This window comes from Nerophis ophidion, linkage group LG04 (assembly GCF_033978795.1).
Source record: "Nerophis ophidion isolate RoL-2023_Sa linkage group LG04, RoL_Noph_v1.0, whole genome shotgun sequence".
Taxonomy (NCBI): Eukaryota; Metazoa; Chordata; class Actinopteri; order Syngnathiformes; family Syngnathidae; genus Nerophis; species Nerophis ophidion.
The window spans coordinates 35,835,360-35,858,116 of NC_084614.1; the positions used below are offsets into that span (position 1 = coordinate 35,835,360).

Sequence of the window (22,757 nt, forward strand, 5' to 3'; positions counted from 1 at the left end):
ATTCGGGGAGCGTTTGTATTCAGTAAGGGCAGCACGCTTTGCTTCAATGACAGGGGTCATCTCGCTGGACTTGGCAACAAACCAGTCGTTGTTTATGAGGATCTTCCTCCCAAATGTTGCAAGGGCTGTTTTCTGAATAGCCTCCCTGAGGTGGGCCCATTTCTCGGAGGCGGAGTAGTGCTGGTGTTCTTCAGACAGGATGTTGTTGAGGGACTTGGCAAACTCTTCTACTTTCTCTGGAAGATGCATGCTGGTGGAATCAATGCGGGGTTTGCCTTTCTGTTTGGAGTTTTGAAACATTTTTGGTTGTAGCTTGATCTTGCAACAGACAAGTGAATGGTCGGTGTCGCAGTCTGCGCTGTGGTAACTACGAGTAACGAGCACAAACTTGAGGTTGGCTTTTCGGATCAGGATCATGTCTAGCTGATGCCAATGCTTTGAGCGGGGATGGCGCCATGTCACCTTGTGCTGTGGTTTCATCTGAAAGTAGGAGTTGGTCACGCAAAGGTTATGGTAGGAACACAACTCCAGTAGCCGTTGCCCGTTCTCATTGACTTTGCCAACTCCGAAGTGTCCAAGACAGGAAGGCCATGAGTCATGATCAGCTCCCACTCTCGCATTGAAATCACAGAGGATGAGGAGATGTTCCTTCGGGGGGATGTTCTTGATGACGTCATTCAAGTTGGCATAAAATGTATCCTTAACTTCTGCTGTAGACGTTAGAGTGGGGGCATAGGCACAGACTAGGGTCACTGGGACATCAGAGGTGTGGAGATGGAGTGTCATCAGGCGTTCCGATCCTTTGTCTCCTGGTTCAACCATCTTTAACAAGGTGTTCCTGACAGCGAATCCAACTCCATGCTCTCTGCGGTCTCCGGCACTCTTTCCTTGCCAGAAGAAGGTAAAGTCTTTCTCCTTGAGGGTTCCCGAGTCGGCTAGGCGGGTCTCTTGCAATGCAGCTATGTCTACCTGGAGTCTCAGTAGCTCATTGTTAATGACAGCCGTTTTTCTTGCATCACTGATGTCTTGGAGATCATTGGAGTGTCCGGGTGTCATAGTCCGGACATTCCAGCTTCCCAGTTTTAGGACTGGGCAACTGTTTTTCATACTTTGTTTCTTGCTTGGTGCAGGTCTTACAGTCTGCTTGTCGGTTTTACCTAATCCCCATGCACCCAATGAGGAAGGCAGACTGTGGCGGGACAGCACCTAATTGGCTGGGGGCTGCCCAGCTTAAGGCGGGCAGTAGCTGTCCAATGAAATTCAAGGATCTCTCCCACCGTCGGAAGCAACCCCTGGCGCTATGCTCTACGCCAATCGAGCATCGTAGCTTATAACCGGTAGACTGTTGCTTCCCGTTTGTTGTTTCCACGCTATGACACGAGGCTGGAGTGACCTCTCCAGGGCGCAAGCCAGGGCAGAGTAGTATGGAGGTCAAGCTGTTGCCCATGCAGCAGGACCCCCCTCTTCACACTGATGATGGATCCAAAGGAGCAGCAAGAGCTGGTACAATTTGGCACCAACAGTGTCGCAGGAGTTGCCAGTGCACCGCTGTAGCCAGCAGTGGGCCACCTTAGGGACTCCGTCTCCTGATTTTTTCCTCAGGGTTTACTCCCGAAGCCTTCCCCAAGAAAGGTATACCACAATGCAGTGGCGGTTTTGGATTGGAGTTTACCTTCTCCTAGATGGGTCACCTTACTGGGCTAACGGGTCCCATCTACCCCTGCGGCAGGTTGTACTGGGTTACATTTTACCAGTAGCAGGGATAAGACCTGACCTGACACATATATACATATATATATATACATATATATATATATATATATACATATATACATATATATATACATATATATAGAGACATATATATATATATATATATATATATATATATATATATATATATATATATATATATATATAAACATATATATGTATATATAAACATATATATATATATATAAACATATATATATATATAAACATATATATATATATATAAACATATATATATATAAACATATATATACAAACATATATAAAAACATATATATATATATAAAAACATATATATATATATATATAAACATATATATATATATATAAACATATATATATAAACATATAAACATATATATATATATATATATATATATATATATATAAACATATATATATATATAAACATATAAACATATATATATATATATATATATATATATATATATATATATATATATATATATATATATATATATATATATATATATGAAAAATTTACCCATTTAAGCAAAGACAAAATAAAATAGGCAAGCTGACATAAGGGAGATGTTTCTAAATACAGCACTAGGGGATATGCACACTAAAACTTTGGCTAATGCTGTGTAAAGTGTTCTTCTGTATGATTAAACAAATTACATGTCATTAAATGTCTTCTCTAGGCTTGTCGCATAGAACGTGCATGCATGACAACATTTTACGAACCTGTTGAATTAAGAACCCTGCCTGCACATGTTCTAGAAACCCACCCCTAAAATAGTAAAGTTGGACCATCTACAGACCTATGGATAACATGTATGCTACAAAAGAAATTGCCACAGCGAAATAGAACACCATCAGACATAATTACATATCTCAGAAGATAATGAGTGTGTTAAGGTGGTCTCAAAGCTTGTAAACATACCTGCAAGCTCATTTCATGACTATAAAAAAAACTTTTCTCTGCTGTGAGAAACAGCTTACTGGTGTTGCAAATGGACATCTACCTTCCGGGGCTTCCATAGCTGTGGTAACAGCAGAGGTAGAGGGGCAGGACAGCGCCATGACGGAGCTCCCTAGAAGGGCTGACGGACCAAGGCACTGCCGCAAATATTCCAGAAAAACGTGTCATCGGGCCGCTTAAGCCGCCCAAAGAATTGTCACATGCACGCACTACTCTATGCAGGGTCATTCAAGGTAATCCCTGCCAAGCACTCCTCTTTGATTGGCACTCACAGCAGCACAGTGAGTTTTGGGACATGTCAGATGGCAGGGATGTACCAAGTGAGTTGGTTCAGAGAGGGGAGGATTTTCTCTCATAAGAACTCCAGCACCAACTATATCTGGCTATTCTCATTTCATAGTAATCACTGTTCTCAGTGAAACTACTGTATCTTAGCCTTCTTTTTTATGTTTTCACTGAGAAACCATTTATATACGCAAGCCAATTAACACAAATAAGATTATTGTGAATCACACCATTCAAGTGCAAGTAGCCTGATCAACATGCTGCTACTTTTATCATTCTAAACAGATTTTTTTAAAGCTCATTAGTATTAAATTTAATTTTAAAAAAGTAGGGCTGTCAAATTATTTTTTTAAATTATATTAATCACATTTTAGAATTTGGATCAATCATGATTAATCACAGGTCAACTTGCTTGCATAACTAAAATTTGCTTGGGAAAACACCTCAAAAATTGTACAAGAATGCAAATTTCAAAATGTCATCCAGGAACATTTTTGAAAGTTTTACTTGAATGGATGTAATATATTTGCCCAAAACGTGGCAACTGGTGTATCTGTAGTTCTTTCAGGCTGTATTTTGAAGTAACATCTGACAGTGAGCACACCAGTCGGCTTCTGCTTACTCAATACTTTTGTATTGACACGTGCATTGATCTGATCTCTGAACCATATAGCGATTAAGGTAAAAATACATTGCGATATTAACCTAAGTCTGTTCAAGATTAATGTAATTAAAATTAATCACAAATCTCAATCCATCCATCCATCTTCTTCCGCTTATCCAAGGTGAGGTAGCAGGGGCAGCAGCCTAAGCAGAGAAGCCTAGACTTTCCTCTCCCCAGCCACCTCGTCCAGCTCCTCTCGGGGGATACCAAGGCATTCTGAGGCCAGCCGAGAGACATATTCTCCCCAATGTGTCCTTGGTCTTCCCCGTGGCCTCCTACCGGTTGTACATGCCCCAAACACCTCCCAAGAGAGGCATCGGGGGTTATCCTGACCAGATGCCCGATCTGGGTCTTTGAGTTTGACTTTCCGTAGAGGTCTTTGAGCTTCTTTTTGTCTGGTCCCTCAGCTAGGACCTGTTTGTCTTGGGAGACCCTACCAGGGGGCATAAAGCCTCCGGACAATATAGCTACAAGGATTATTGGGACACGCAAACTCCCCTACCACAATAAGGTGGCAGCTCGGTTAACCTGTTTATTTCAACAAACCATAAAAAAAGATTACCGTATTTTTCGGACTATAAGTCGCAGTCTTCTCCACAATCCAGCGGGGGGTGAGACCCTGGCCAAACCAAAAAAGTAGTCTCACCCCGGCCAAACTACAAAAAAAAAACGCGACTTATGGTCCGAAAAATACGGTAACTGGTTAAATTAAAACAAATGTGAATAATCACAGTAATCATTAAATATACTGCACACTTAATGATGAAAATAGTTAATAGAAAATGCCAAAGTTTGCATGGCCATAGTGGAGGACTGGGGGAGGTATTTGAAGCCCACAACTTGTTTTTAATTGGCCAGTAGCATATTAAAGAATACTGCAGTGGTTCTTCAATTTAGGAGTGCCCCAACATAAGACGTGTTTTGAGATATGAGCTGTCTCTTAGCTAATTGTTATGCTTTAAGTTGAAAGCAAATATTTGAGTTACAAGCATAACTGCCATTAGTTGGTGAATCACATGTCACAGTGAAACCCGTAAGATCTGACCAAAACACCAGGTCTTACTTGCTCGCTAGCATTACCTTATAAATAGAGATCAACCTAACTTTAATTTCCAAACATGGAAAGAAAGAATTTGAGTGTGAAGGACAATGCTGGGAAAAAGAAGTGAATGACATTATTTAAATAAAAAAACCACATTAAAAACATGATAGAGCGTGTCGCAAACTTTATGAAGCAAGTTGGGCGCATCACTGCTAGTCTGCACCATGCTTAATACAGAATGTTAAAATCAGGGATGTAACAGTATTATAAATACCGTTGTATTGCGGTTTCAAAATGTTATCTGTAATGCTGTGACTGTATCAAACGAAAACTTGGTAAGTGTAATTTTTTTCTGAAACGTTTGCTTTGGCGTGTCTGAAAATAAACAACATCTCCCAGAATCCTCTGTGTAGTGCAGGCACGCAATGTACGGGGGTGGAGCGCCGTAAAGGGGAGAGAAAGAGGAAGCAGAAAGTTAAGTGTGTTCCACTTCGAAGCAAATAAGCAACATTGTTTTTTTCAAAATTTGTCCATAATTGTTTGAGTTATGTTGCTAACAAACAGACAAACCCTGGCAAAAACATTTCCTCTGTGCCAAAATTATAAAGTGCGGCATATTTTTCTTGAGCGTTCCAAGCCAAAACAGGCTTGATCAAGGCGCAACATGCCGAGGGAAAGCACCTGCTGCACAACGAAGCTATTTAATAAGCTACCCTCACCCAGAAAAGATGAAGCCAGAGAAGCTAAACATACATTTGTGAGGCATTTACATTATTAAAAGTGGAAGTTAATTTTTCTGACAAACTGCCTTTTACAAACAGATAGAACTAATGCCCACTGTACAGGACACTTCTTCTCAAAAAGTAAAAGTTGAGAAACACAATTTTTTGCATTTAAAAAATATATGATCGTAGTAATAAATAAGATTATTACATTTTAGCATTTGTTTGTGTTCAATTACAGGAAGTGAGTTTATCCTAATTATTCCTGTAACTTCATTTTATACACTATCGTATTTTTAAGTATTTATTTTTTGGGACATGTACCACAATAATATCATATTGTGTCTTTAATACCGTGATAATATAGTACCTTGATATTTTGATATCGTTACATCCCTAGTTAAAATAATATCTACACGGTGAATATTTATCCATGAAGTTATGGAAATGCTGCTGATAGTGAGTTTGACGAAGAAGCAGTTGGAAGGAGATACCATAGTTTTACGCTCTCCAAGGTAAATGCTGTACATTATTATTACATTACTTCATTAAACTACATGAGTTGTTACTACATTCTATTTAAAAAAAATATTTGTCATCTAAATTGTTTTTAATCTATATTGATAAGCATGATACATGTTAAAATTGTGCTGTTTTGATGTGGTCAGGTACCAATTTGATTTCAAATAATTTCACTGGGAGATGTTGATTTGATTTGAAGTGTTTTACGTTAAAAGCTGAGTCGCAGAACCCATTACTGTAAGTTTGTAAGTCTGGGTACTACGGTATTGAACCACAAATCCAAAAATATAACATCGACTTTTCAAAAAGTAACAAAATCTTTACTGTAATGAGTAAAAGTTGCAATGTTAACTTATTAAGCCAATCAACATAGGTAAGATTTAACCTGAGGAAAAAAAAATGTTAAGTATCAAAATGGCCGCTGATTTTGTGTTTGGACAACCGTGGCCTAAAATAGTTAATAGATGTCAGCAGTTTAACTAAAGTTCGGTAAAATACCCAATAGATACTAATGTGTAGCCAGAATCCCTTATTTCAAATAACTGCTGTTTAACATTTTCATCAAAAGTTACATTGTGAACAGCTCATCATCACAATTACCTGGTTTCTGCCCCTCCGTCTACCGTAGTTGCGTCTCACCAACGTTTTGTAGTTGTGGTTCTTCTTGGTTAAGTAGTAGTAGAGGACACAGTCAGCAACACACTGAAACACCGAAAATAATGTACACATGGGTCGTGGCTTGTACTGCTCCACGCCTCTCCTTTAAGTAGTAGATAATCTTAACGGTCAAGTGTTTACCTTTCTTTCAAGATAGGAGGCAATCAGGCCAAAGTTCTTTGGGTGCTGAACAAACCTGTCAAGAGGGAATATAGCATTATCGGTTGGTAGTCAAAAATATTTGTTTCCAAAACGAGTGACAAAATTTCAACAATGAAATTTTGAAGCGAGAAATAAAGTTTCAATGTTTCAGTTTAAAGTAAAGTATACAGCACAGTTGTGTGTGACCACGGCATTGAGCAATAGACACATGGGTTTATTTACATAATATGATGTTCGTATCTTTAATAGTAAAAATTAAATCCGCAGTGGGGGCAACACATTGGAACTGGGGTTAGCGCATGTGCCTCACGATACGTAGGTCCTGAGTAGTCCTGGGTTCAATCTCGGGATCGGGATCTTTCTGTGTGGAGTTTGCATGTTCTCCCTGTGACTGTGTGTGTTTTCTCCGGGTACTCCGGCTTCCTACCATCTCTAAAGACATGCACCTGAGGATAAGCTGATTGGCAAGACTAAATTGGCCCTAGTGTGTGAATGTGATTGTAAATGTTGTCTGTCTATCTGTGTTGGCCCTGTGATGAGGTAGCGACTTGTCCAGGGTCTACCTGGCCTTCCGCCCGAATGCAGCTGAGATAGGCTCCAGCATCCCCCGTGACCCCAAAAGGGACAAGCGGTAGAAAATCCATGGATGAAAAGCCGCAGTGGTGACTGGTTAGTTGTTTTGGTAGTGGTTAAATTCAGCATGAGATATTTTTATTAGTGATGTCAATTATATTTTATTTTAAATCCGATTAATCACACTTTTGAAGTTGCAATAATCATAATTAATCAGTCATTACTCGCTTGCATAATTTAGATTTCTTTAAAAAATACCCCACTATTTGGAAGCAAATTAAATGTTAATGTCAGAATGGCATACAGGAACATTTTTTAAATGGTTTTATCTAAATACATGTAATTTATTTGCTAAAAACTTGCTAACAGCTTTATTTAAAGTCCAGTCTGGGTGTTTTTTGAAGTGAAACTTTTTGTGATTAATCCCAAGAGTTAGCGTATTATTTTTGACGGCCCAACTTTTTAGCAATGTGCTAAAAATAAAGACAACTATTACAAAAATATTTATCAAGGGCCAGTCCAAATACACCCCCTCGCTATACTTTTTAAACCCTAATCCCGACATTTTGCGCGTTTCCGTGATGTGGTGGCTCAATTAAACTTTGCACATAGGGGTAGGTGGCCTAATGAGGGGTAGAGTGTATGAATGTAGCCCTTCAGTGACGGATTTTAGCTGCTGACTTGCCAAAGTAGGGCCAGAGAATATTCCCGGATTTCTGTATTAATTATAAAATATAGTACACATTAGTTTGTAATGTTAGCCTACTAGCAAAACTAGGCTAAAATACTGACAAAAAGCTTGAAATGGAAAAACATTAACGTTGCATACCTTAAAAAAATTCACAAGAGACAACAGTTGTCGATAGCGGCTTCTTCTCCATGTATGTAGTTCTTTGTTTATTATTCAACCAAAGCATGATAAATGATATAAAACAATCTCAGCCGTTAACTACATAGGCGCCGGGTTTGTTGTGTAATAGTGGGACTATGGTTGTAAGGTACACTGCTATTAATAAAGTACTGCGGTACTAATGAATTAAAAAGGTACAACTACCTTTGAAAAATACCAGTACTTTTTTCTTCATTCACATATGTTGCCGTGTGCCGGTGACTTTATTGGGCATATGATTGTGTCAAAACGCACACACTGAGCGCCTACAAAAAGAAACAGTGGGGAGAGGAAGAATGACAAAAAATGGCAATTCTACTGGTTAATCAAGAGGGTGCGTAAAGCGCACTATGGAGGTATTTGCGCTTCAAAACTATTGATAAAGGTGACGCTCTAAACACAGAGGTGCCGCGCTGCAAGTGCTGCTTTAAAAGATGTATCGCTAAATGTGTCAATACAGTATTACCCCCTTTGCGTCAAACATAGGTATAGAAGTAACAAGAGAGTGGCAGCTTCCCCTGTTCACATAAAGATACAAGACGCACATACAGTTGGTTGGCTTGTTGCCAATTATTAGCGCAGTTAAAACCGCCCACGTAGCATCAACTAATGCAAATTCACTGATTTTCATAAAAAATTCCCACTATTATTCCCACTAAACTACTGCCAACCAGGCAGACCTGTCAAGTCTACCTGGTCTCCGTGGTCAGGAAAAAATTACATCTACCGGTAATGTACCGAAAATATTGTCCGACTACAAGAACATTTGAAAAGTATATTAATGAGAAGAAATAATGACCCTTTTTTAAGCAATATGTTTTACCTGCTACATGTACTGTGTACTTTTAGCCGTATTGTTTTCAGTATTTACCAATGATTTTTTGTAAGCACAAATCAAAATTGGCAAACAATCATAAAGCATTTAATAGAATGTCAATAAAGCTTTTTTATTGTATTTTGACCTAATTGTAGTTAATGGCAGGCTATATGTAATATGTTAAAGAAATGTGAACTGGTCTTTGAGTGCAATAAGAAAAGCCCAGTGTGTTTAATGCCTTTTAATTTTAATTCCAATCTTCTAAAATGTTTTATTTGGGGGTAATAAGAAACATATGTGTGTGATGAGGTGGCGACTTGTCCAGGGTATACCCGTCTTCCGTCTGATTGTAGCTGAGATAAGACTCCAGCAACCCCCGCTACCCCAAAAGGGATAAGCAGTAGTAAATGGATGGATGGATGTTCAATCATAAATTTTATCAAAATATTTTCTGTTAAAATGAAGCCAATAATGAACATTTTTGTGGTCTCCTTTATTTTGAAAGTATTGAAACACATATCGGTACTGGTACCAACATATTGGTATCGGGACACCTCTAGGTGGTACGTATGTACAAACTTAACTACGTAGTCGCTTATGTGTCTGACTGTAAACGATGCAGTGATGTAGCAAATGGTGTCTCAATTCCTAAGAAATATTACAAAGCTCTTCCTCTTATTACTTGATTTCGAGGGTGTAGTGTTAGTGCATGAGGGCGAGTGGTAGTGGATGAAGGTGAACATCAGGATTGGGCCTAATACTCCAACTCCGCCTCTGGTTGTGGATTCTCCAAAATCAGTGTCTTTCCCAAGCCAGGATGCCAGAGGCAGAGTTTGGCATAGGGTTAGCCACTCGACCCTGTAAAAAACAACTTCGCTATGGAAACAGCAGGCTGTCTAATGCACTGCCCTGTGTGGGAAGAACTCCATCTAAGTCAGTCCTTCTCAAATAGTGGGACAGGCCCCATTATTTGAATATAATGAAGCATATGTAGCACTTGGCTTCACTGTAAGCACGGTGGTTGACGAGGAGACTGGTGTGTTGTTTACTTTACTGTTAAAAAGCTTACAATATTATGCAGAGGTATAGTTATAACAATTTTATAGACAAATTATACTATTTATAGTCACGGTGGCGTGTGGGGGAGAAGGGTGCAATTTTTTTTTCTTCCCAGGGGGGAATAACATAAAATATTTGAGAAGCACTGGTCTAAGTATATTGCATTGATCATTAAGGCATTTGAAAAATAATAACAAATGGTTTTAAACTTGTGTTCATTTAAAAGCATGGGCAGGTAAAATGCTGATAAAACACTAAAAATCTTTTTTTACGTAAACAAACTAGTAATAACAAAAAAACAACACCAAAACTTTGTAGCTTCCTCAAGAGAAAATATATTTTGTGATGATGTTTAGAAAGCTGAACACGGGTATATAGACAAGGTTTAACTGGTGGATTTTGGCAAAAATTATAGTTAAAGCCATTTTTATACTCAACTTTGTTTATGTTGTTAGCTAGCTAGCTAGCTAGCTAACAATCTTTCAGGTGTTTGACATGCTTCTGGTTTAAATGCTCCCGTATAACATACATACTTCCATAAAAAGCAAGGTCATCTTTGCAAATTGAGCAAGTTATTTGTTTCTTTTACATTTTTAGTTTTCACTTCAGGGAAGAATTTGTCTCCTCCTCCTGGTCACAGTGACTTGTTTGTTTCTGTCCGGAAACACATGATCGATGATGTCACCGACTATTATCAACAAATACATTTTGGGCAACACATTTCGGTAAGAATTTTTGTTGACAATGTCAACAAATTGTTGTGACCTACTAGTGACTGTGCTTTCAAACACAATCATTATGCATCAGGGACGCAGGATGTGTATTCAGCAACATCACTGCTCTTGTCTGAAAGAATGAATGGTAAATAATAGCCTAAAATCCTTTCTGAAAAACATTCACATTCTTGAAAGAAAATGTATGTTTTTGACCATTTTGTCTGTGTATTCAATACTCTGAATCATATTTCAACAAAACGAAACAGGTTTGCAGCTACAGTCCGTGACATTTTGTAACAAATCCTAAAAACTCACTTCTCCTTAAAGATCTCTTTTTCATGTTCCGTCCAAACATTCATGAACTGCCGCGCTTTGTACTCCTTCATGGGGTCATCCATCAAGCCGTTCATGTTGATGAATTTCACTCGTCTCTGCTCGGAGTCGTACATCATTGGAGGAATGACAGATAGCTGTCTCATCTGTTTTTCATTGTTCTGTGAAACATGGAAATTTCACAGATATAATAGAAATACAATAATCTTCTATTGATAAAGCACAAAGTTAGTTAAGTAAATACTTTCAGTGTTCCCTGCATTAGTTGTGTGAAATAATTTTTTTTTTTAATGATGCCCTTGCCACACTGTAATTTCAAGTATATTGAATAAGGAAAATCTGACATCACCCACCTCTTGCTCAGAAAGGCCATCTATGATTTCAGAGATCTCATGCTCGCTTCTGGCGATGGTGGCTGAGAGGCCTGTTCCTCTTTGTCCAACCCTGCGAAAAGCGAGAGACGGGTTTCTGTGACAAAAATGCATGTGTCCTACAAATCACTTAGTTTTACCGTCCCACCGGGTCTATAGGAGCAAAAACCATTAATAGCAAAAGGTAACTGACTGGGTGTGGTTAAAGTTGTGTTAAATCTGCTTTCATTTGATTTGGGTCATATTTTGTTTGCCTAAACTGGGCAGGGTGTTTCATTTAAGTGTGATGTGTCACACAGTAAGTTGATCAAATTATATGAATAAAGAATACAGTTAACCGTATTCTCTTAGGATACGCTTCATATTACACACAGGCCTTAAGCCAGGTCAGAACAATAACAAATGGATGTAAACAGACCAACAGGTGGCCAACTTTCTGCAGTCAAATGTTGTAAATGTCAACAGCACTGAAACATGATGCATTCCAATGTATTGTAAAAATAACACCAAACTGTCAGCATAATTAAATTGGTAAATGAAATATAACGGCAAAACTGAAACAGAGATCTGTAAATGAATGAGCATCTGACAAAATGAAAAACAGGCATTGCCAAGAAAGTGGGCAAATTAAGACAGGACCTATGATGACTTTAGTCTTTTCTGAATAATAAAATGTTACTATACTGTTGGATACTCGAGTTAAACAATGCAAATGCATCGAGCCATAAAGTTAATGACATTTGGCCGTTAGCTCACACGCAGTTTTGGATACCTCTGTTTGCTGGGTTTTGCAGTCTGGCTACATCTAATGTCACAGCGAAGTGGACTTACGTTTTAGGACATTAAAGGAACCTATCATGCAAATCCTACTTTTCTTTTCTTCGGTTTTTGTGTATTTGGTATTTGCATAAGTACCGGAAAATTTTAATCAAACCATGAAAGCATTGCAGAGATATTTATTAAACAATCTTGACTTCCTTAATACTTGTGCCAAATGAGCCGTTTGGAATTTGCCCGATGTGTGACGTTTTTCCTAGTAGTTACGTCAGCGGATATCTCCATATATGGAGGAAATTTAACCGAAGATCTTAGCGCAGTTCCACTATTTTATTCCTACGCTGTATTCAATAAGTGCCTTGTTTTCTCTATCCTCTTGTTGCGGGGCAGACTGGCTCGTACATGTATCCTCCGCTGTTGCCATTTTTAATACAAAGTAATGTAAAGTTCTAACTCACATCTGTCAGTAGACTCTATATGGAAGTACTAAAAACTACAACATGGCTGGCGGGGGGAAGACGCAGTCCAAGCAAAGGAAAGTAAAATACCACAAACGGCACATCTTAAAGAGATGGTCAGACAGCAGCTTGAAGACGGTCTGTAAAACAAAATCTATGCAAAGATTTGACCAAAGAACCACCATTACATGTTATGTAGACTACAACAAAGAGTTGTAAATGTAAAAAAAAAAATCATAATATGACCCCTTTAAGTCAAGCTCTCAGTCTGAAACTCTGCTTCAGGCTATAACAAAACACAAAAGATTGATAGCATGTATTATTGTTGTCATTTAATCTTGGCATCTGTATAACACTGACGTGCAACATGCAGTAATATAAATAAATGCTGCAAAAAACATTTTTTAGGCGGAGTATTTTTTATTTATTTTTTACAAGTACTATTTATCCATCCATCCATTTTTTACTGCTTGTTCCTTTTGGGGTCGCGGGGGGTGCTGGAGCCTATCTCAGCTGTATTTGGGCAAAAGGCGGGGTATACCCCGGTCAAATCGCCACATCATCACAGGGCCAACACAGATAGACAGACAACTTTCACACTCACATTCACATTCACACACTAGGGCCAATTTAATGTTGCCAAACAACCTATCCCAAGGTGCATGTTTTTGGTAGTGGGCGAGAAGCAGAGTACCTGGAGGGAACCCACAAATTCACGGGGAAAACATGCAAACTCCACAGGGAAAGATCCCAAGCCCAGGATTGAACCCAGGACTACTCAGGGCCTTCATATTGTGAGGCACATACACTAACCCAAGTTTCCACCGTGCTGCCTTTAGTACTATTGATATTGGATAAAAATTGCTCGTTAGCCCGAGGAATTTGTCTAGTGTTTAAGCTGTCACTCAGCGCTGTCTCGTATACACGTACAATAATGGGCCACATGCACACACACAAAAGCATTCCAAGAGAAGCAGCAAACAATTTGCAGTCATGTTATTTTACGATATGCTACCTCTGTATTTAACATTGCTAGCTAGACTTTTCCAAATCGCTATCATTAGCGGGCAACAAGCTAATGTGTGTATGTTACATGGAGAGAGTGTTTATGCACTCAAAAGTTAGCGCCCTCGAGGTAGTCGCTCAAGGCTGCAAACAGTTGGAAAACCAAAAGAAGTGAGAGTACTTGTTGTCGAACACATCAAGGAACACTACCATAATGACATAACACCTATGTTCACATTTTTCCCATCCAATACATTTTCTACCGATTATTCCGTTTGGGGTCGCTGGTGCTATCTCAGCTAAAATCAGGCGGATGACTGTGTACACCCTGGACAAGTCGCCACCTCATCGCAGTGTTCACATTTTTATTTTATAAATTTTTTATAATGCTTGATAAGTTCAACGATATTAAGCAAAATATTTCACTCATTGATTATTATTAATAAGATTACTATTAATAAGATATTGTTGAATCCATATCGAGCATGTATTTCTAACTTATACATTTGTCAGATTTGTTTTACTTCAGAATTTATTCACACATTCATCTTATTGCTTATTTTAACTTGTTTTATCCTCCAATATTAATTGTAATTATTCCTATCTTATTTACTTTGCTTAATCATTATTAATTAGTTTTGTGCCTATATTTGTACAAACTTTTCGATTTACTAACTGCAGACCACACAAAATATACTTTGGTGTATGAACCTTTTCACTGTGTACGAATGTTTCAACCACCCACCGTGTGCCTGCAGCACATCCATTGTGGGCACGTTGATCAATAAAGTACTAACTAACTAACTATCGATCTATCAGGCTGTATTTTATATATTATTTTGAAACTGCACAATCTAAATTGGTCATTTTTTCCTCATATTTTCTCAACTTTAACACTTCATTACATCATAAGCTACCAATATATTGCTACACATTCTCTATTATTTTCTCTCCCTATTAGAAAACAACCAATAAACACAGAACGTGAACAAAGGGTTTAATAACCAATGGGGAGAGGGGTTGGAATAAATATTCTCCGCTTTTTCCTACTCCTTTCCAGAAACATATTGTGTAAATGTAACTTTAATGTGATTTGTTATATGTGTCAAACAAATAAATCATAATCATAGAGGCAATTATCTGTTTCCATCCATCCATCCATCCATCCATTTTCTACCGCTTATTCCCTTTCGGGGTCGCGGGGGGCGCTGGCGCCTATCTCAGCTACAATCGGGCGGAAGGCGGGGTACACCCTGGACAAGTCGCCACCTCATCGCAGGGCCAACACAGATAGACAGACAACATTCACACTCACATTTTCACACTAGGGCCAATTTAGTATCTGTTTCACTCTGTATAAAAACAACATCCACCACCACTGTACAAATAAAGAGGAGTGGTAAGGCAAACGTGTGCAATATCTTAGGTTGGTGAACAGAAAGGCCACAGAACAGTATATTGTAAAAAGGTACAGAATAGGTAAAGGTCGGCACCTCTGAAAACGCTCCTGTTGCTCTCTCTGCTTTCGGATCTCAGGGAATTGCCTTTCATAGTACTCCCGTGTTCTGCTGTCCTTGGCTTTGCGCCTGGGGTTGTTTTCCATTCGCTCCACCTTCTTCTCCCAAGCTTCCATGAGCTGGTCATACCGCTGGCAGATCTTCTGTTCCTAAACGCACAGCATGAAAAGTACCCCAAAATATTAAGACTGGGCAACAAACAGTACATTGAAAGCCAGAACATTTTTCCTAAAAATGCATCGAGTCATACAAACTTTTTTTTTAATGCTGTGAATGCGAATACAGTTTAAATTTTCATAAACATATCAGCCTATTAAGTAAGTTGTAGGGGATAGTGCTAAAAATTTGGCTGAAAAGACAACATTGATGCACAGTACTACAAAAAAGACTAATAATGACACTTACAATAGGGAATATTTAATAAATCAAACATCAGGAACACGCTGTTCAGGAGCAGCCTGCATGTGTTCGAACCCACCACCATTAAACATCAATCGCATCTTGGCGGTTTGTAGTAACCAAGTTATTCTCTTTGACTGTTAAATGTTTTAACGCTGAAATCAAATTTCTAGAGGCATAAGGGTTAAAGTTCTCTGTGCAGATATGAAAAGATGTTTGGGTCAGGAGGACAATACAGCCTCATTTCCACACTGGAGCCAGAGACAAACGATTTTCTTTCCTTTTGGCATGAGGCCATGAGTGGTCCACAACTGTTAAGGGTCTAAAGGGCTGTCTGACTGACAGGGAACAGCCAAAAGTGCACTGAAAGTGCAGAAATAGCACAAAGGGTCTCTCTCTGTCTGAGTGGAGTCGGACATATTTTAAATCACTGTTTACAAAAAACAACAAATATTGTGATGTATTTTTAGTTGTGTACAAAATCATTCCAAATTCCCGAGCATTTTGAATGGAAACTCGTAGTTAACCTGTTTATGTCAACATTTCTCAGACTGGCTAACTAACATTGATATAATTGAAATGAAAAGTACCCATCGCTTGCATGTTAACTTGCAACTTCAGGCAGAGACATAAAAGAATGGGCGATAATAATGGATTTTTTTTAACCTACGGCAGTTTATTGACATAATTTTGCTCCATTCTTGTGTGTTTTGATTTTCATTCTACTGTTTTTCATATATATAATGCTTTTTTGTCTTTTTAAATAGAGCTGCCGAGGTAATTTTGTTGGATGTCTTATTTACAATAAACTATACGTATATGTGCATGTCTTTCTTCCAATGGTTAACAATTTGAAAAAAAGCGGCTACAGTTAACTATGTGCCTGCGTTCACAATGCGGAGCCGCTCCCCTAAACTACTAATATTTACTTCATTCACGGAAAATAAACTGCCTTGCATATATCATTATCAAGTATTATCATCACTAGCGGACAAGTCACACAGGCAATGCCAGGAGTAGGCAGGCTAATAGCTAAGCTAACTTAGCTTAAACAAAACCAAGAAATAAGTGCATAGTAAACTTCAAGAAGTAGAGATGACACCCTGTTGCCGCAGAAAGCAAGCAGCTATTATTAAGTAGATTAATAGGAGTCTGAAGAGAGGATAACACATTAACAACAACTGTTGATGTGTCAGCATTGTCACAGTCAGTACATGACATGTAAGAGGAAGTATGAATCTTGCCATTATTTTGTGGTGTTAATACCAAGGGTAGTATTAGCATAGAATTGATATTAGAGTTAGATCGATATTTTCATTTTCTGAAAATATTTTTTTGTTTTTGATTAAAACTCTGGGAATAATTCCCTGTACACAGTAGGACTTTTAAGGCAAAATCCAAAATATATAAATGAGTAGCAGATAGAATGTTTTGCTTTGGTTTAGTTATTGTTTATGGACTTTGTTTTGCTCAAACAATTGTAAGTAATAAAATAAAATTCAACAACTGGTTTAGATACTGTGCTGATATTGTGAAACTGTCAATAGCACTCATCAATAAAAACTTGAAAAATGTAGAGTTAATACATGTGATTGGTGTTGGTATCTGCCGATCTCACCCATAGATGATCGGTATCGGAATTGCCAGCATAAAACCTTGATCCAAACATTCCTACATTCAATATTTATGGTGCCCTGCCACAAATAATGTGCACTGCCACAAATAGATGAAAAATTATCCACCTGTGCTAAAATGTTACAATCAGTCAGGCCTTTCTCAATGCAGAAGATTGAAGTTGGGCTGTCAAATGATCAAACATTTATTATAACAGTTTCAAGTTGTGTTCTATATGTTTACTAACAGCTCCAAATGATATGAAAATTAAAACCAAGCTAAAAAATACTACAGTGGTAACCGAACTTACAAGTATTTTGACATATGTTTCTCGGCTTTTTGTTATGCTTAAAGTTGCAACTTTAAGTTATGAGTCTCCTTACACCTTAGAGCCGTAGTATATATCAAATACAATTTTAAGATCAGCTCTGAAAACATTTGGACTTCCTTTCTAGAAATTGCTAATAGCTAAAGATCAACACAGCTTGTTGTTATTTTTATTATTATTTGTACAAAAGGAAATGAAGAAAAGCTCTTTACTGTTCTAAATGCCATGGCTCAATACGAATCAGGCAGACTTACCCTTTGTTTACGAGCATGGTTCCTCCTCTTAAAAAACAGAATCAGCTTCTTCCTCATGACTTGATTGCTATTAGAACAACAATTAGTAAAGTTACAGTTTGATCATGTCAACTTGCAAAATGACTTTGGTGTTCACAAAAAAAGCAAAGTGTAAAGTATGTAAACTTTCTTCAGGCAAAAGTGCTTACATAAACTCTTCTGGAAGTTAACACTCTAAACTCTCAGTTTCAGTGGCAAATAAAAAAACTACAGGGAACTCTCTGTTTACACATTAAGGTGGCTGCTGTTGGGAGGGGAACATTGAGAAAGCACAGTCTGTAATGGTGGCCAGAATCCTGACAAAAGGGGGAATCATTTTAATGGTACACAATAGGCCCTTTTCCACTGCAGGAACCTTTTCAGGAACTTTCCTACTTACCCGGGTAAATAAAGTTCCCCCTGTGTTTCCACTAAAAACTATCCGTCTTGCTTTAGTTCTTCAGGAACTTTTCAGGGGTCCTCCTAGCTAGGTGGGACTTCTCCAAGCAACTCGTAACTTTTTTCGGCAGTGGGCAGTGCTGTCAAACGTTAAATGAATGAACACAGTTGGGGGCGTTCCTAAAACTTATTTTTCAATCACACGTCATTGGAATATAAGCAGCGACTTGATTATTTCTTATTTCTTGTTTGTTTCTTTTACAACAAACTTGACAATGGAGAGAAAGAACAACAAAAGAAGCTTTCGAAATGCAGGAACCTCTGTGTGGCATCTTTGTGGTGAAGAACGCTGATCAGTGCCAGTATTTTGGAGTGTTTTTACTCAGCCGTAGTCTTTAAACTATTTGCAATTTATTGTTGTTTATTAGTTTTTACAAACGTAAATTCGTTACGCAAAGCTACACGAAGTGGACAGACACTTTTAAACGTATTTATGAGTATGAAAGCAGACTCGAAGATGCGACCTGTGCTGCTTAACACTCTAAATTTGTTGGATAAATGTGAAAAAAATAGGCAGCACATGGGTGGAGCGAAGGTAATTGACATCAAATATTAACTATATACTTTATTACATGTTGTAAAAGTAGCCAACGACACTCCATTTGGGTAGTTATTAGCCTCAACCCAAGTGAACAGAATGGTAATGTTAACAAGCTAACGCGAAAGCCGATGTGTTTGTGCTGTCGGCGTGAGATAAACACTGACAGTTAATTATTTATATATTATTATTTACAGCTGAAAAGGACCAGAAGGGATCACCTGACTTTCATGATTTCATCATTTACCAAGAGGACAACTTTCTGACTGTTGGCCATTGCGGAAAAAGCCTGACTTTTTATCAACAATTTTCTACACTTTATTTTTTAAATCATCACATTTTGTATGTGTTTGCTTTGTATTTCATTTACTTACATTTAAGTAAAAGAACTGTGACTTACATGTTATCAGGATAGAAATATAGTAAACCACTCCTCCATTTGTCATTAGGCCTGATTTGTATAAATTACCATGAACTGTGAAATGCGGTGGAAACACAAACCACACACTTCTACAAGAACCTATAGATTCAGGAACCAAGATTTCCTGAACTTGTGGTGGAAAAGGGCCTAGTCTTAACATTTGCATCAGGTGTAGGTTTGTATAGACATTGACTAGACGTGGAAATATTTGTGCAACTCACGATTTTATTCTAAATCTTCAGGTGACGATTAAATTTAATATCGATTTTCGATTCAATACAATTCTTGTACTGTTGTTTAGTTTTCATTGACGTCCCGTCCGGCTCACATCCAACCTATTGAGTATGCATGGTGGTTGAGCAGCGTTTGTTCACAATGAGTAATAGGTGCCATTTAGCCTTTCTCAAAGAAATATGCCCCTATGCTTGCGTTCTTTTCGGCTGTATGAACCTTTCAAATCGCGAAAGGTTCGTAAAAGTTTTTTTTAAATATAATTTTAATATACTTTACTCATTTCGTATATCCCATTGAAGTATTATCTTGATATTATTTTTAAATACATTTTCAACAAACAGAAACCAGGAAGTCAGGATCAATGATACTTTGTCAGGAAAGGTACTTCTATGTCTCCCCTCTTGTTTATTTTGTACACAAATGTGTCAGAGTACATATGATAACAAGAGAAAAATCAAATATGGTGATGATTTAGTAATGGTTTGTTTGTTAAACGGATATGCAGTCACAGGTGTCGAGGTGTTCATTGCTAGTTTGTTTACATGGACGCGTCTTCGCAAAAAGCAAAATTAAATCATAAAATGAAACATTACCCAAGCAAAAACGATGCATATCCGGGAGAGTCTTGATACCAATTTCCTTGACCCAGCCACACAAAAAGAAGTTATGGAGCTCCATGCGTTTCCAAGGTTTCATCTGTTTTGTCGTGTAAAATGACATTGGAGCATAAGATAGTTCGACATGTCTCGGAACTCCACCGACGAATAACACTTCATATCACTCAACAAATATTTTTCTGAAAAGTATTGGGATCTATTCCGTTGCATAGTTAGATTTTTTTTGCTCGTATCTGCATTTTGCAGGACGGTCGAGGCCCCTTGTATACTCCGCTCGCGCGCTGCTTGCTGCACAACAGCTATCTTGGCTGGTCCACCACCACTGTTTTTTACTTCCGAAAAGAAGTGACGCGACAGAATAAACGCAATATAGTTTGGTATATGAATTATAATAAGACATTTTCAAAGCAGGTTACAAAATATTTTCTAGGCTGCTGACATATGATTTATACGCTTGTGTGTTGGCCTAAAATACAGATTTTAATTTTTTTTTAATTTCATTTTAATTTTTTTTTTTTTTTAAATTGTATTTACAAAAATCACAGAACGTTAATCTAATAAAAGAAAAGCGCAACTCCAACTGCAAACCAATCCAAGTTTACAATACTTGGGGATATTAATTTACTAAGCAATTAAAAGACATACACTTTAATATAACACCAACAACAGAACATCTAATCCTTAACAAAAGCAACAGTATAGAAAATAATATTAATATTAACAATAGTTGTTTATGTTTTTATTCCAAAAATGGATTCAAAATTGTATATACTTATATATATAGTTGTTGTTGTTTTTTTTTTTTTTTAAATGAATCTCGTAAAATATGAATCGATTTATAATCGGAATAAATAAAAATTGTGGATTTGGATGTGAATTTTTTTTTGAGCTCTCTTAATATTAATGTAATGATTTACTTTACTATGACCCTCTACCCTCCAGCTGTCAATGAACCAGCGCAATCAGTTGACCGGTAAAATATAAATATTTATCTAATACATAAATCAGAATACTCACGTTTTAATGTTGTCATGGTAAACTTTTGTGTCTGATGGCTGATTGTAAAGAGGCTAAGAGATGGAAACAAAAAGGGGCACCAGATTAAGTGAATGGTTATTAACTATCTATTAACAAAGTACAATTCTGCTTTCTAATGAGTTAGGGACTATAAAATTAAATTGAAGTCACGCAAAAACATACCAACTCGACTTTGGGACCAAGGCCTTCGAGTACTTTATGGGCCTCTTCAGCTTTTTTCTGGATAACAAAAGAACAAAAAAGTTATATTAAAATTAAATAAGAAATGTTAATGAGAACTACAAACCTACATCACATCTAAACCAAAAGGAAATAATAACACAGATAACGACAGCACAAAAGGCAATTTAAGACAACAACCGGACATTATAAATATGCTCATCTACTCATTCTAAACGAATATTTGAAACATGTCTTTAGAAACCAAATAAAACATTCTGCACAGACTTTAGGGTGCTGAAGGGTTAACTGCCGACAGGGTGGGAAGGCATGTCTCCACATTGTATGACTGACATGAACTATAGTAACCTTCCCTGTTGTTAATAATGAAACACGTCGCCAGGACTTTCCCTGCACTTTACTTTAAACTTCCTGATGAATAACAAAGCTAAAATAAAGAAATATAGTGTTTGCATACACTAACTAACAGAAAAAAATTCAGTCATGCATGAAATGGTTGTTTGTGGAATAAGTTGGCACTATTTACAGAAGAGCCATTCAGCACAATTATTTCTATACTGTAGAGAGTTAATACTAGCATGTTTTGGAAATGATAAGCAGAAAACTCACTCTGTTCTCATCATAGATGATTTGCACTATGCTGCGGTGCTTGTGTTCAACCGGGGGAGGGGTCACGGTTTTTTCTGGCTCCACTGGCTTTGCTGCTTCCTCCTCTAGTTGTTGCTAGGAGACAACACCAGCAATTAAATCACGTTAGGAAAAGTACACCATATAAAAGACACAGGACTAATGCGGGCATGCCCTTTTTTATCTATTCAGCAACAAATTGTATTTGATTCTCACTCTGTTATGTGGTTATCTGATTAAATCTTCTGATGGGAAACACGCAGACATAATCAGTTTTGTGGATATATCAGTTCAAGTATAAAACATGAGAACTCCAGCTGTGGCACTGGGGTCATGCTGATGACTCCAGACAAGTCGAACTGGTCAATGTTTGCCTTGTCAATGTTTACAAGCTAAAGGTTATGTCAACCACCAAGTTACTGAGATAGATTAGGAGTTCCTGAAATGCCTCAAACAAATAAATCCCTGGAAATCTTAGGAAAAAAATGTTTAAAAAAATAAAATGTTATATATATATATATATATATATATATATATATATATATATATATATATATATATATACATATGTGTGTGTGTGATATATGTTTTCTCTAGCAGCAAAGCTGAGCTTGCATTCCTGGCTAATGAGAATTCGAAAAACAAATAGCAGGACTAAAATAAACAAATTAAATTAAAAACAAACAGGAAGGTTAACTGATAATTAAAAAAAATACTGTCAGTCTTCAGTTCTGTTAACTGG

General features: G+C 37.5%; 1 protein-coding gene across 8 annotated transcripts in view; it reads right to left on the reverse strand.

Annotated features, from left to right (window-relative positions):
- Nucleotides 1–22,757, reverse strand: part of ncor1 (nuclear receptor corepressor 1) — a 132,662-nt gene that overhangs the window by 70,248 nt on the left and 39,657 nt on the right. For 7 of the 8 annotated variants that reach the window (XM_061897967.1, XM_061897966.1, XM_061897965.1 and 4 more), the window contains exons 6-14: nucleotides 21,998–22,111; nucleotides 21,371–21,427; nucleotides 21,188–21,240; nucleotides 17,884–17,950; nucleotides 15,265–15,437; nucleotides 11,514–11,604; nucleotides 11,143–11,321; nucleotides 6,753–6,807; nucleotides 6,555–6,656 (exon numbers count right to left, since the gene is read on the reverse strand). In XM_061897967.1, coding sequence (XP_061753951.1) covers nucleotides 6,555–6,656; nucleotides 6,753–6,807; nucleotides 11,143–11,321; nucleotides 11,514–11,604; nucleotides 15,265–15,437; nucleotides 17,884–17,950; nucleotides 21,188–21,240; nucleotides 21,371–21,427; nucleotides 21,998–22,111 — 891 coding nt within the window. Of the gene's footprint in view, nucleotides 1–2,680; nucleotides 2,835–6,554; nucleotides 6,657–6,752; nucleotides 6,808–11,142; nucleotides 11,322–11,513; nucleotides 11,605–15,264; nucleotides 15,438–17,883; nucleotides 17,951–21,187; nucleotides 21,241–21,370; nucleotides 21,428–21,997; nucleotides 22,112–22,757 lie in introns of those variants that run through there. The other variant, XM_061897968.1, reaches the window with a different exon arrangement.